This window comes from Rhinopithecus roxellana, chromosome 9, assembly GCF_007565055.1.
Source record: "Rhinopithecus roxellana isolate Shanxi Qingling chromosome 9, ASM756505v1, whole genome shotgun sequence".
In the NCBI taxonomy this organism is placed as follows: domain Eukaryota; kingdom Metazoa; phylum Chordata; class Mammalia; order Primates; family Cercopithecidae; genus Rhinopithecus; species Rhinopithecus roxellana.
Genome location: NC_044557.1, coordinates 128,166,627 through 128,182,140, shown reverse-complemented (window position 1 = coordinate 128,182,140; position 15,514 = coordinate 128,166,627). Strand labels below are relative to the sequence as shown.

At 42.2% G+C, this 15,514-nt stretch overlaps 1 protein-coding gene across 1 annotated transcript; it reads right to left on the bottom strand.

Moving 5' to 3' along the window:
* Positions 1 to 3,685: 3,685 nt before the first annotated feature.
* Positions 3,686 to 8,569, bottom strand: LOC104675519 (beta-defensin 104A). Its single transcript, XM_010380110.2, has 2 exons — positions 8,469 to 8,569; positions 3,686 to 3,898 (listed from the first exon to the last, which is right to left on the bottom strand). The coding sequence occupies exons 1-2, from the start codon at positions 8,524 to 8,526 to the stop codon at positions 3,738 to 3,740; spliced, it is 219 nt and encodes a 72-aa protein (XP_010378412.1). The 5' UTR covers positions 8,527 to 8,569; the 3' UTR covers positions 3,686 to 3,737.
* Between the last annotated feature and the right edge of the window lie 6,945 nt (positions 8,570 to 15,514).

The window sequence follows — 15,514 nt, the reverse complement described above, 5'->3', positions numbered from 1 at the left end:
AAGAACAGAGAGAGAGTAAGGAAGAACAGAGAGAGAGTAAGGAAGAACAGAGAGAGAGTAACAGAAAGATTAAAGCATGGAGGGGCAGAACAAACATGAATTAACATAAAGTTGCCAATGTTCTCAAATGCTTCTCAAAAGCCCCCTGATGTTCATGAGAACAGGGACATAAATAAACTGCCATGTTGATTCTATCCTGTCTGCCAAACGTTTTTATTTTAGTGTTAAAAAATCATGCATAAGACATACAACAAAACCAGTAGGACCTGGTTTTACAAACTCTCCCTTCCTGAAGTTATACAGAGAGTTCCAAGGCTGCTCAAAATGTCATTTTCTTGTTCCTCTCCTCCCTGAGTCTCTCTCTCCCGTTTCTTGGTCCCCTCCACTTTTCCTTCCTCGCTTTGGACCCCCTTCCTTTCTATTTTAACTTAAATTTGAGTTGTCTTGATTTTTTTCTCCCCTTTCTATTCTCTTTACCCCCAGACACCTCCTGTTGATGTCACTGAGTCCAATTCAATTCTTTAAAAAAAATCTATGTTTGAGCCTTGGTTTTCTCCTCTCATAATATCCAAGCAGAGGGCTTGTCTTCCCTTCTCCTTCATCTCTTTAAACATTTTAACCAAGTGTGTGTGTTTCTTATTTGGCTGCATGAGCTCAGACATACATGTAACCCAGACAGGCTGCTCTGGACTTAACTAAAGGGATGAAGGCTTTGGTTGAAGAGTTTTGTATTCACCTAATATCCAATATAACATCAGTGATATCTGGAAAAGATAGTACTTTTCTCATATGTCTCATTTGCATGTACATTTTAATCCAGACAGAGAAAACAACTTAGGTCATTTGTGTAAATAAAAATACTTATTCTCTACCTGGAGAAAGCTGGAAGCAAATGGAGAAAGAGGCAGCAATGACAATAGAGACCTGGGCACCCAGGGAAGCACCAACGAAGGACAGAAGGTTTGCAGCTGCAGACAAGTGCACACAGCAGCTGCCCCGGCAGCACAATGCGGAGGCCACTATCTTTTGGGTCTCAGGACAGATTCTCCACTGCAAAGCACGAGGTGCTGGTCAGGGAGAGCAGAAGCATCATTCACATCCTTTCACTTTAAGGAATTAGGAAGTCTTCCAATTCCAGGAGCACAAGGGGACATTGTGGAGACAGGGGACAACTGGCCCATGATAAGTTTCTTTAATCACTTATTGCATCAAATTCTGACAATTGGATGTTGGAAGAACATAGATGGTCAAGAAATGTAGACAGCTGCTGCTACCTCAACCCTAAATGAAGATTTATTCGCTTATCTATGTATTCTGGGTATTTTTTATACTCTAGTTCAATAGCAATTTCTTACAGTTGTATTTGTAATTATTTAAACTTGGAATGTGGATCTTTTATAAAAGTGATCGAAATTTTGGAATATATTGGTAATTTATTTCTACGTATTTTTATCTTCTCTACAAAAGGAAAGCAAAAAAAAAAAAAAAGGAACCAATTCCACTATTCAGATATTAATAGTAATGAATCATTAATCAAAATCGTGACTCAGGGGGCACTGTTTCAGAATCCAGGCTTTAGAAAGCAAAACAACAGAACTCTAGGATGGCAAGCCAAACCCAGGGCTCTTCAGAGAAGACCACTGATGCAAGTCATCAATGACGATGAGATAGCTTTGCTTTCCGCTTGTTATTGTCTCTCTGGCCACCACGGCTGGTGGCGCCAATTAAAGTCTGTAGAAGTCCCTTGCTTTGCTCTATATTTACACTTGGAAGTGCAAGATGGCCTCTCTTGGCAAGGCATCAAATTAAATTTTAAAAGGAGGCAAAAAATAATTTTAGCAGGGGATCAGCAGTTGGGTCTGTGTTTGTAAGTGTTGTTGGGCAAAATGGCCATGTGGCAGGAGGGGAAATCAAGGTACAAGTCAGATAAATCACCTTCCCAAGGTCACCTGCTGAGCAGTAGAGCTGGGATTCCAGGCTTTGTGTATTTGTACATGCCATGCTGTGCTGCCTCTGAATTGCACTTGAGATGTGGTGTCTAGGCCTGGTCTTGCGTAATATCCTGGCCAATGTTGGGAAAACACTAGTCCCTCTGAACCTTAGTAACAATGCCTAAAAGGGGAGGATGATGACACTTACCATGCCTAATTCAAGAGTTTATGGTGAGGATCAAAGGAGATTATGTGTTAGAAGTATTTTATAAAATATGAAATATGAGAATAATGAAAAGGGTCTAAAACAATATAAGAATAAAATAAATGTCACATTGTCTCATAGCGTGTTCTGTGTGTTGCATTTGGAATGTGACATCCTTGGTGGTGGCTCAGTAGTTTCTTCTTTTCCTGTAATTGTAAGTGATGAGATCTAGGGGCTTGACCAGACATACACTCAATTTTCAGCACAATATTTTATAGATGGAATAGAAGCACACATCACCATCTATGCAAGAGGCCTTGGAGGTAAACAACCTGAGGCAGTATGTGGGCTTTCCCGGATCCAGATTCTAATAAAGCAATGCTTAAAAAGGCACTTCTGAAATGCTCAGGGTCACTTGAATACAGATTGACTATTAAATTGTATGAAGGAACAAGTGTTGATTTTTTTCCAGGGATGATAATAGTATTGGGGTTCTATTTTACAAAATGAGTTGTTTCCCCCTGAGTTGCACCTTCTGAAGTATTTTCAAAAGGGCATCTTTGAAATAATTTATTTTTATTTGAGATGATCTAGGAGAGGGTCTTATTAAGGGATGAAATAAGACTACCCACATGTTGAGGCCGAGGGATGGCTATGCGAAGGACCATTACATGGTTTTGACAGAAAGGGCACAATCCAGCCTCAGTTTCCACCCTGAAAAGGTGAGGATGATGCCGCTTACTATGACTAGCAGCTCATACATGGCATTATGTCCTTCTATTAGGAAGCACAGGGTAGCAGGTTGTCTTTCTGGCTTATTTTAATTGCTGTTGACATTCCTTGGCTAGATCCCTGTCTCCCTATGTGTTTGCAAAATGGTGACACTCCTCATTTATTAGCTGGACTACTTTTGAGGAGAGAAACTTTTGACTACCTTAAAATTTGGTTTGGACAGGAAAGGCAGGCAGGCCAAATGTTCATCAGTCCCGTTTCTTTACCAGTTTTCAGGATCAAGAATCCACAGCTCAGCGCAGGGCTGCTCTCTGCTGCCCTCTGCTGCATGGGACTCTCCACAGACACCCACTTGATCAATCCCTTAAGTTCCAGTGGGTTCCCAAGCTTGTCATCACACATCACTTCTTTTGTTTTTCTCCTCAGAGGTCTGTGTTTTGAAATACAGTGTATTCTAAACAAGGCACACTTAACATTGATTTACTTTCCATTTTAATTAACAAAAGACATATACAACTTCTGAGCAAAACTTTTGATCAGAAAAGAAAACCAGCATTATCAGAATAAAAATGATGTTTTTCTGCAGTTTATAGCTGATTAGGTAGACATATTTTTGGTTCAACTTATGCAGTGTTGAAACTCATGATTAACCTCCAATACTGTTCTCCATTATCACAACCAGAGGGGCTTTCCAGGCTGTATTCTTCTTCAATCTCCTATATTGGCTTTGCATTGAGTGGAAGCTCAGCAAACCTTGTTTGATAACCGAATCCGTGGTTGCAGTGGGGATGCCCTTGCTGCAAGGCCACAGGAAGGAAAGCTACTGAGGTCCTGCTTCCAGCGACTCTAGGGACCAGCACTACTGCGTTTCAGGGTTTTGTACGATTCAGTAAGATCTCATCCCATTTTCTCAAACAGCATGCATAGGAGTTGGGACATCTCCCAATTTCATATTCTTTGCTTCGACATTTCTTCCGGCAGCGGGCAGTCCCATAACCACATATTCTGTCCAATTCAAATTCACTTCTCACTAGATAACAGGATATGACACTGTGATTAATTGCGCGCTGGCACCAAAAGGCAAGGCTTTGGCAGAAGGTGTTTTTGGAGGGGGATAGAGAATGCTAGTGCATGGTGGTGGAGGTTTTCCTGCACCTCCATCCTCCTCCACTTTCCTAGACAATCGACTTGACCCTCTGATTCCCAATTTATTTGAAAATACACATCAGTCCATGTCACACCTATTTTCAAAATCCCTACAACAGTTTACTATGGTTTTTTGATTAAATCTCACCAAGCCTCTTACTGGGTCTCCAAAGCAATCATGATCTGATCTTGGGTCACTTTTTCAAACTCATGCTATTCCACTGTGGCCCTCACTCTGTCCATGATACCCTCGCCAGCCTCCCTTCTGTTCCGTGTGAGCTAACTCTTTGCCATCCTAGTACCTTCACGTGCACTGTCCCCTCTGCTGGAAGGTTTTTCTTCCCATACATGGATTCTTTGAACTTTTATGTCTCAACCTTAAGATCCCAATATTGGGCAAATCTTTCTCTGTCCTATTCATGTATTTAAATGCCCCAAAACTATTTTTCTCCCTATGTATTTGTTATTCTTTTACATCACCTATCACAAGTTGTAGCTATATATCTATGTATCTATATAGAGAGAGATAGATAGATACATATATAGAGAGGGAAAGAGAGAGATACATACATACCTAGATATAGATATAGATAAAGATATAGATATGTGTATATGTATGTATATTTTATTATTTGGTATTCTCAATGGAACTATGACCTCCCGACAATGAGGCCCATGTTTATTTATGTTGCTTACCATTGTGTAACTGGTACCGGGAACATAGCCTGTTTTCCGTGAGAACCTGGTGAGGGAATGATTGCATAGACTAGACAGGAGGAAACTAGAGTGGATGCAAGTAGAGTGGAGGAAACTGGAAAGGAACAGAATCCGGATTGTTTGGCCCTTGGCCCGGAGCAGTTTTCAGGAGACATGGATTTAGTTTCTCAGTCTCAGGGTGTGCTCTCTGAGGCTGGAAGCAGCTTTGTAAAGCTCATTATCTCACATGCCACACTGATAGGATCTCACAGAGACATCAGGAAAACCCAGAAGCAAGGCTGATGGTAGGGAGGACAGTGTAAGGTGGACGGAGAGAGCCTCGCTGGAGAGAGCTTTGCGTGAGGTTCTCTAGCAAACTCAGCAGGAGCCAGGCTCGAGGGAGGGTGTCAGAGGAACCCTGGGGAGAGGAGAGTCAGAGCTGCAGGTGGACCTCTTTGCAGAGGTCAGGGACCAAGGGTCCTAATTTCACTTGAGCCCTGAGTCCTTCTCCCCTGTTGCATCTGTTCATTTTCCACAAAGCAGCAGGGCAGGAGAACTGAAACGGGCTGCTAATCCTCGCACCAGGGTTTTATGTCTTTCCCTTGTTCTGGTAAAGAGAAGCCTCCTGTTTCTGATGCTTAGGTGTCAAGATTCTTTGTCCAGGATGTGGGTGAGGACTAAAAGGAAGTTCGACCAATTCTTGTGTTTGATGGGATATTGAACGGGTTTATATTTGGGGTGGTCCCACAGTGGGTGACGAGGAAAGACTGTTTTGCTGTGACCTTCATTCAAAAGCAAGCCCTTGTGGTCACAGTACAAGGCAATGAAGAAAGGAGTGCGGTGGGCTGCAACGTGTATCATGTTGAGCGAGTATGGAGGTTGGGTAGCAGATATGTGCCTTCTGACGTATCTGTGGCAGGCCACTTTACAACCTGTAGTTATAGGAGGAAAAGGAGGACAGCACGCTTGCTCAGAGAAAACAAAGCTTAGCATTAGGGTAGAAGAAGAATAGACTAGGAAGAGAACACAACCTTTAAAATGTTAGACTGTGAGTTTCAAGCAAGCCCTCACAGACCATCTATTCAGAGATGGGAATTAAGGCTCAGAGAAGGAAAGTGACTAACCTGAGGTCACACAGCAACTTATGTGTCAAAGCTGGAACAAAAACCCAGTTGGTGTGTCTTATAGTCTGAGTAAACAGAATGCGAAAGGGAGAATACAGTCCATACACTGAGGCTGAATAATAAATATATCCTAAGCAATAAATACATTCCAGGGCAGACTACACTACACTAGTTTCTTTCTTGCATAAGCAATTTTCCTTCTCTGCTCTATAGATCCAGAAAATCTTAGGCAGGTCTCAGATCTTAGTTAGTGTAGAAAGTTTATTTTGTCAAGGTTGAGAACACACCTGTGACACAACCTCAGGAGGTCCTGAGGACATGTGTCCGAGGTGGTTTTGATACAGTTTGCTTGCTTTTATACATTTTAGGGAGACACAATACATCAACCAATACATGTAAGATTTACAATTTTTTTTTTTTTTTTTGAGACAGAGTCTCGCTCTGTCGTCCAGGGTAGAGTGCAATGGCATGATCTCAGCTCACTGCAACCTCCACCTCTCAGATTCAAGCGATTCTCCTGCCTCAGCCTCCCAAGTAGCTGGAATGACAGACATGTACCACCATACCCAGCTAATTTTTGTATTTTTAGTAGAGACAGGGTTTAACCGTGTTGGCCAGGCCAGTCTCGAACTCCTGACCACAAGAGATCCGCAGACCTCAGCCTCACAAAATGCTGAGATTACAGGCATGAGCCACTACACCTGGCTGATTTACATTGGTTTGGTCCAGAAAGGTGGGACAATTCAAAGTGGGGGGCGGTTAGGGGGGCTGCAGTGGTACAGTGGGAGTGTGTGGCAGGTGGCCTTCCAGGCTATAGGTAAATTTAAACATTTTCTGGTTGATGATTGAGTTTGTCTAAAGACCTGGGATCAATAGACAGGAACGTTTGGGTTGCAACAAGAGGTTGTCTTGTGGAGACCAAAGTTGTATCATGCAGTTGAAGCTTTTAGCTAGCAGGCTTCAGAGAGAACAGGCTGTAAAATGTTTCTTATCAGACTTAAAGTCTGTGCTGATGTTCATGCTGGAAAGTATCATGAGGCATGTCCGACCCCCACTTCCTTTCATGGCCTGAACCAGATTAAATTTAACCAGATTAAATTAACCAGATAAAATTTTAAGAGCCCTGGCTGAGGGCCAAACCCTTTGGATGGTTGGGAAGCAGGGTTAGAATTTTATTTTTGGTTTACAGCCCCCATCCCCAGTCCCTGTGGGTATCTGACGGGTTGACAGTGTGTGACAGCCAAACTTACCCAAAGCAGGGGTGGCAGGAGAGGGGGCAGGCAGCGCATGTCATTCAATCTCACCCACTTCTGCCACTTCCCTCCCAAATCCTCTTCCTGCTAAGGGTCTTTCTCAGAATTCGACTACGGAGACCAGTCTGACCCAGTCCTTAGCAGTCAAGTGCAGGTAATGGCAGCCAGCTCTGTGGTGCATTCTTGGGGATCTGGAGGGGTCCCTGACCCAGGCTTTCCATCCCAAGATGTTCTTTGTCCTGGGATCACAGGTTGAAGAAAACCTGTTCTTTGATAAATTGCTACCATATTTTGGCAGATCTGGAACATGCTCATAGCAGAATTTCACAGAAGTGTCTTTGGGAAATGACACGGGGAGAAAGAACAAGGAAGAGTTAACCTAAACAGGTACCCTCTGAAAAAATCATTAACCCATCTGAATCACAGCAGAGGCACAGCCTGGAAGGGGAAAAAGATGGGTGCTGGGTGTCTGTCAAAGCCCCACAAAATCGACTGAGCAGCTTGGAAGAGAAGATCCGATGGCTTCTATGAGTCAAAACAATTGGTTTCGTCCCAGCACTGCTAGTCTTATTAAACAACTCTAAAAATCTTATTTTCTCTCACTTTACTATAGAGAATATTGCTCAGCTTCTTTTACATTTTGAGACTCTGTCTCAAAAGAAAAAAAAAAAAGAATGTTGCTCAGCTTGTAAAATTAGCTGATGTGCTCTCTCATATCCATTCCAAATAGATAAGAAATATATGCTTCTAGGGACATATAATAATGTAGGAGTCAGAAGATTTCTGACCACTCAGTCTAACTTAAAAATTTGCTTAGCAGAGTTCGAAGGCACCTGCTATTTGTGTTGTCAGTAATTTATATTCTCACCTACTAAAATCACTGCATCCCCTTTAATCCTAATCATCTGACTTCATACGAAAAGTTGCAAAATTTAGGAGGATGAGTAGGTGTGCTTTCTGTGCAGAGTAAAGCTGTTCAGAAGGAGGAGGATGGGGGAAGGCATCTTATTCTACAAAATCAACAATGAATAATTACCGCTGACCTGCAATGGAACAAGCATGGCTAGTGAGTCCTCATCGCTGAGGATTCCATGAGGAATTGTTACTGTGTGTGGCCAGGGGGCCAATGACATCTAGGACTCCTGATCCCTACGTTTCTTTTTCCCTCCTTGAGCTAGTAAGCCTCGTGGCTGTAAGGTGCATACAAGGACTGCCACGTACTGCATTTTACTAATGGACCCAATGAAAACAAAGAGAAAAGGGCTGGGATTGAATAAGGTTACTCCATCCTTCAGGATTTGTTTTCTAAATCAAATGTTTTTCTTCTCCACCTATCATCCCCAGCAACTGTATACATTTCCAGCTGAGAGTCTCTTTTTACCTGGAAGATCTTGATAGAATAGAAGAGAAATGGCTAACAGCAGCACAAGTCTCTGCATAATGCTGGGGCTGCTGGCAAGAAGCAGACGGAAGTCGGAGGGAATCACCCCAGGCAGGAGCGGGGCAGGTGTATTTATGGGCAGAGGCTGTACCTGCTCCTGATTACTGAGGCTTATCAAAAGGCAGCGTTCCGTGGTGAACACTCAGGATTAGCATAGGTCAAGTCCAAGTCACTTCACTTGCTTCCCTGAATCGTTTCTGAAGCAAGAATTGGATTAGATGATTTCTAAGATACCTTCCAGCCTTGACATTCCTCGATTCTGGTGAGAGGACTTTCTCTTCCGTTTCAGTAAGTTTCAGTCAGGAGATTCTTGTTGAAACGGTGGTGTGGGTAATGGAATTGAAGTCCATCACCCCCAAGACCTCTCTGAAGTAAACATTCAAAGAAACATACAATGTCAAGGAGAAGAATGGCATGGAGCGTGGGGAGGCCATAAATGCGTGAGGGTCCCAGCACATTTCTGTGATAGAAAGCATGTAGGATGAGGATGACAAGTGACAACAAGAAATACTTGATGGTGGGCACTGTCCAAGGGTGGGATGTGTAACCACAGGGCATCAGGCTGACTTAGGGCTTGGGTGAAAAGGAGGATAAGAGTGAGAAGAGAGGTTAAAAGGAGATGATTTATAGGAATGCTGTGTTTCTAACAATGGCTCCAAATAAAACATAACCTTCCTCTTTAACCTTCCAGACAGCGTATGCCCTGCCCTCAACCCAGGGTATATGCTCCCTGGATTTAACCCCAACCCCACCCCAGGCAAAACATACAGAGCATACGCTCCTGGCATTTACCCTTAGGGAAAACACCAGATAATTTTATTTTAAGAAAAAATAAAATTTTCTTAAAATAAAATAAAACGTTTTAGAGAAAGCAAAAATATCCAATCTTGGAAGCTGACATTCTTGAATAAGCTCTCCTCATTCTAGAACACAGATTAGGCAAAAGCTGACAGACATGCATTGCTTGCACATCCTAAGCAAAATCTAGCAGTCAGTGTGTCTTCCCCAGAGTTCTCACTTAGGGGAGAATGTGATAGAAAACCAGGTCTCCTTACAGGGTAACAGAATAGAATAGAAGATCAGAAATCACAAACTGTGCCAGTTTGGGTGCTCCATGAAGCATATATCAACAGGAATTAGAAAGGAAATAAATGTACTGGGAAATGCCTGTGAAAAATAAAGGGGGGCCAGGTGCAGTGCCTCATACCCGTAAATCCCAGCACTCTGGGAGGCTGAGCAAGGGAGGAGGATCATTTGAGCTCAGGGGTTTGAGTCCATCATGGACAGCATAGAGAGACCCCATCTCTACACAACAAGAAAATTAGCCAGGGATGGTGGTGTGTCCCTGTAGTCCCAGCTATTTGGGAGGCTGAGGCAGGAGGGTCTCTTGAGCTCAGAAGTTCGAGGTTGCAGTAAGCTGTGATGGCACTACTGCACTCCAGTGTAGGCAATAGAGCAAAACCCTGTCTCTGAAAAAAAATAAAACAAAAATTCAAAATGAAAAGATGAAGGGGAGAGGGAGCAAGATTGAGTAGGGAAAGTCTTCAGAACATGATGTCAGTTAACACCTGTGAAAAGGTTTGGAGTCAGGGGAGCCTCAGACTGCAGTGCAGAAAATTTCAGCATTGCCAGTGGGGAACCCCAGTGCAAGACTGTCCTACACCAGCAGACATGGCCCAGCTGTAGTCCACAATGTGCTCATTCACTGACTGGAAGCAGTCAGGGCAAGAGTGGTAGCCATGGGAATCCTGCCGCAGGTTACGTAGACGCAGCAGGTGGAGGCCGTCGGATACTCTCCCCACAGCAGACACACAGCAAGCACAAACATGCGGGAGCCATGGGACCCTCCTAGCCTGCCACATGTTAGGCTTTAGTAATTTTTGATGTTGAGCCTCAAGGGAAAAAAGTCAGCTAATATTCAAGGTCATCTATGTGACCAGGATTCTGAAGAAAATTTAAAAATTCTGATGATAATAAATATTCAGTAGCTCTTCAAAAAAAAAAAAAAAAGAAGAAGAAATTCATATACAGGGACTGAATAACCAAACTTCAAAAGAAATCCTATATCTTCTGAGGAGAAAAAATAAAAGCTTTATTTGCTGAGTATTTCAGAGTTCTGGTTTCGGTAACCACAAGTAAAAAGACTGAAAGTCACTACTTTAATTCTTAAAAAAAAGAAAAGAAAAGAAAAGAAAGCCAAATAAAAGGAGAAATCAATGACTTTTCTTGAACCCATTAGGCAACTGAGGTCTCAGGGCAAACCCATCACCTGGAAATCTGGAGTCACAGCCGAGATGAGCTAACCTGGAATGGAAGCTCTGAGACCGTAAACTAGCAGGGACACCCACGGTAACTTTGACAACTTGCTGGAGGCTGAACGTGGACATTTAGGAAAGTGAAAAACTACTAGAGACCGTGGTCAAAGCTCTCCCTTCTCAACCCCTGCTTTCCTGGGTTTTAAACCCAGGAAGCCCCCAAGGTTATCATGGTGAAGAGCCAGAATGGAAGCCCTGGTTGCTCTGAAAGACGTGAAGAGTGATATTGTGAAACATGTCCAGAGGATTCCCCATAACAAAAGCCTCCTCCTCTGCAGGAAAAACGATTTTGCTAGAGCCGTATCCCACCTGGAGGGGAAGACGTTTCCCTACTCCAGCCCCATCTGACCTTCCTGTCTCACTTGAGGGATGGGGGTAGCTAAGAAGTTCTTGTGAGTCGGGCATGGTGACTCATGCTTGTAACCTCAGCACTTTGGGTGGCCAAGGTGGGCGGATCACAAGGTCAGAAGTTCAAGACCAGCCTGCCCAATATGGTGAATCCCCATCTCCACTAAAATAATTAAAAATCAGCCAGATGTGGTGGTATGCCCCTGTAGTCCCAGCTACTCGGGAGGCTGAGGCAGAAGAATCATTGAATCCCGGAGGAGGAGGTTGCAGTGAGCTTAGATCGTGCCACTATACTCCAGCCTGGTAACAGAGATAAAAAAAAAAAAAGTCTCTTGGCGGTCACAGTGCAGGGACATAGGCCCAGGTAAAGATGAGATTTACTTATAAGATTAAAGAATGCTTCCTTTTCCCCTGCTTCTTTTTTGTTTGTCCCTTGCAGCTGTCTGAGACATAAGATCCTTAATATCATGCTCGGTTAGTTCCATTCAGCCATCGCCTCCATTTGCAGGCTGGACCAGGTCCCAGTATCATGTGGATAAATTGACAAAGATCAGGAAGTCATGGATTATATGCTTAAATGAGGATTCTGAATTCCTCAGCAAATTCCTGGAGGTTTTCCTTTGAGTTGGAGAAGTCTTTCACGATTTCTGTCAGTTCGGATTTTGACCAAGACATAAAGGTAATTAAAGAAGGCAGACACAGTTGATCTGAGGACCTAACTTTAGAAGGCATTTTCCTTTCTTCTCATCTTCAGAGTCGAAAGGCAGCTGAGTGAAGAGGTTGGTGGAATCAGAGTAATTAGGCAGAGGAAGAAGAGAGAAAGGAGGAAAAGAAGGCGTATTCAGAGTTGAGTGAGTCAATGTACAATTTTTTATCATCACTGATTAAAAAGCTCTTAATTTGCCTTTTGCAAAGAGTCTTTAAGAAAGGCAAGTTTTGATTTGCTTAGTCTTTTAGAAGCCTCCTCCGCATGCCAAATAAAAACATATGTCATTTTTTTCTGAGGGATTTAAGATCACTTCTCTTTCAATGTAGCTTAAAGATGAATAACTGTTTAGGTTAAAATTTCTTCACTGTGATCACTGTAATTCTAAGTTGTCGTTAGGAAAGTTTACACATTTATTTAGAAAAACACAGGTTCTGGGTTCATAATTTTTATACATGAACGTAGCTAGAGTCCTAGATGGAGAGGTTCCAGACTACTTGGATAAGGATGAACTCATGATTCTTTGTCTTCCCCAAACCCTACCTTCTTAAGACCTTCTGTTGAACCCAGTCGAGTTTCTGTTGGATCCAGACACAGAGAGAAAGCAGTGAGTAAATGGGCTCAGCTGGTAACTCCATCTGGTTACTCATTGTCCCAGGAACCACCATCAGGGCTTCCTTGGGTCCCTCTTCTGACAATAGAACTGTTAAAAAATAAACTTAGGCACACAAAAATCTTAAAGTTTTCTTTTGAGCAGGTATCAATTTAAGAATAGGGCAGGCTCCCAGTCACAAGTCTTCTGGGGCTCAGGCAAAGAGGCATGAGGGGAAAAAAGGCTTTTATAGGGTCAAAATAGAAAAACGGCAAATAAAACATTTAATTGGTTAAAGTGGAGTAAAAGCCTTATACGAATCATTCCAGTTGACAGTCCCTTGTTAGAGGTTAGTTGGTGGTTTCTGATTGGTTAAAGTTTTCTTTTACTATTCTAACTAAGTTGGGTTTTAGTTTGTTTATGTAGAAACCGAGCGTGTTGAAACTCCCTCAGTCTCATGGCCTCTCATTTAATTATTTTAACAAGAGAAATATTCTGTGTTCATATATTGGAGAATTTAACGTTAAGATGTCAATTATTTACAACTTGATCTATAGATTAAATATAATCCCAATCAAACTTTTAGCAAGATATGTTGTCGATATTTCCGAACCGATTCAAAAGACCTAGGATCGTCAGCACAATACTGAAAAGAACAAGGTTGGTAGGTTGGTGGATGATACGGGTTGGTTGTGTCCCTACCCAAATCTCATCTTGGATTGTTGCCCTCATAATCCCTACGAGTCATGGGAGGGACCTGGTGGGAGGTAATTGAATCATTAGGGTGGGTTTTTTTTCTGTGCTGTTCTCATGATAATGAGTAAGTCTCACAAGATCTGATGGTTTTATGAAGGGCAGTTCCCCTGCACACACTGTCTTGCCTGTCACCATGTAAGACATACCTTGCTCCTCCTTTGCCTTCTGCCACAATCGTGAGGCCTCCCCAGCTATGTGGAACCCTGAGTCCATTAAACTTCTTTTTCTCTATAAATTACCCCATCTCAGATATTTCTTTATAGCAGTGTGAAAATGGATTAATACACTGAACTTACACTACCTTATATCAAGACTCACTATAAAACTGCAATGATGAAGGCAGTGTGGGAGTGGTGAAGCAATAAATAAATAGATCAAAGAGATCAATAGAACAGAATGGATAGCTCAGAAAAGACCAAAGCAACTGCTGTCTATCAAAGAAGCAAAGATAATGTAATGGAGGAAGAACAGTCTTCTCAACAAATGATGCTTGAACAATTAGATTTCCCTATGCAAAAGAGAAGGAGAGGGAAAGAGGAGAAGAGGAAGTGATGAAGTGGGGGAAGAGAGAGGGAGAGAGGGGGAGAAAGAGAGAGAGAGGGAGAGAGAGAGAGAGAGAGAGAGAGAGAGGAGAGAGAGAGAGAGAGAGAGAGAGAGAGATGCCCTTCGATGGGGGAGTGATTAAACAAACTGTGGTTCATCCATATGCTGGAATACTGCCCAGCAATGAGAAGGAAAGAGCTATTGACACATGCAGCAACCTGGATGAATCCTCAGAAAGTGATGCTGACTGAAAAAAGCCAATCTAATAAGGATAATACATTCCATTTATATGGTATTCCTAAAAGGATAAAATTGTAGAAATGGAGAACAAATCACTTATACAAGGGTTAAGAAGGAGGTGGAGGTGTGAGGGAAGACAGAGTGACTCTGAAGGGGTAACATGAGAAGCCCTCCTGATAATGGAAATGTTATGCATCAGTGTCAATATCCTGGTTGTGATACTGCACTATGGTTTTACAAAGATGTTACTATTGAGGAAAATAGAGTAAAAGATCTGGGTATCTCTCTGTATTATTCTTATTTTTTTGGAACTATATAGGAATCTACAATTATCTCAAAATAGAAAGTGTAACTAAAACATCCTTTTCATAAAAGGGTTATTGATTATAATTGATTATAATAGAATTAAATCTATTGACTTTGAAAAATTAAAGGGGAGGTAAGGCAAGATTTCTGAGCCAGCAGGAAACCAAAACTAACTCTTAAGCATTGGAAACATGACAGGAAATTCTTACTTAAACTGAATAATTGTCTCAGTCCATTCATGCTGCTATAATAAGATCTCTTATACCGGGTGATTTGTAAACAATAGAAATTTATTACTTAGTTTTAGGGGCTGGAAGACCACCTAAAAGATTTGTTATATCCTGAGGACCCAGTTTCTGCTTCCAAGATAGCGTCTTGTTGCTCAGCCTTCACATGGCTGAAGAGACAAACTCTGTGTCCTCCCATGGTGGAAGGAGCAAGGCAGCTTCTTTCAACCTCTTTTATAAGGGTGCTAATTCCATTCATGAGGGCAGGGCCCTTCAGGCTTAATCACCTCCTCAAAGGCCTCACCTCTTAATCACCACAGTGGGAGTTAGGCTTCAGCATTAATTTTGGAAGAATACATTCCCACCATAACAGTAATTTTGAGGCTTGGAATCAGAAGGTAAATTGTCAGCCAGTTCCTAGGAAAATAGTAGGCAGTGATTTGGGGAAGAAGATCTAAATCACTGGAGTTACTGAGAATCATAGAGGTGTTTACGACCCCCCTGCCTGTCAGCAAATTTTATCTCAGATTTACGTGGAGAGAACAACTCTACAGGAAATATTTAACCAGTCCCAATTAAAGACATGGAGTCATGATGATTAATTTAGACAGGTGAGTGTGTGACACACAAAAGTCCTTGATAAATGGACTGCCTATCCATCAATTTGTCGTTCATGTAGCTATTCATGTAAATGTATGCTCATTTATGTGGGCATATGGCACGATGGTAAAAATTTTTAAAAAGTGTGCTCATTACCTATTCATCTTCTTTCTACCTCACTTTCTCCCTTTTTTTTCTTTTATTTTGTTTACTTCTTTCATCTCAATAGGTTAGTAAGGGCCAACTGACTGAGTACAGGCTAGAGATTTGTTGATTTCCAGTCTCTTCTAGTCCTCTTTTAAGGAAAACATCATATGGCTTTGGGACAATTTCTTTACCCCAGAATGATAGAA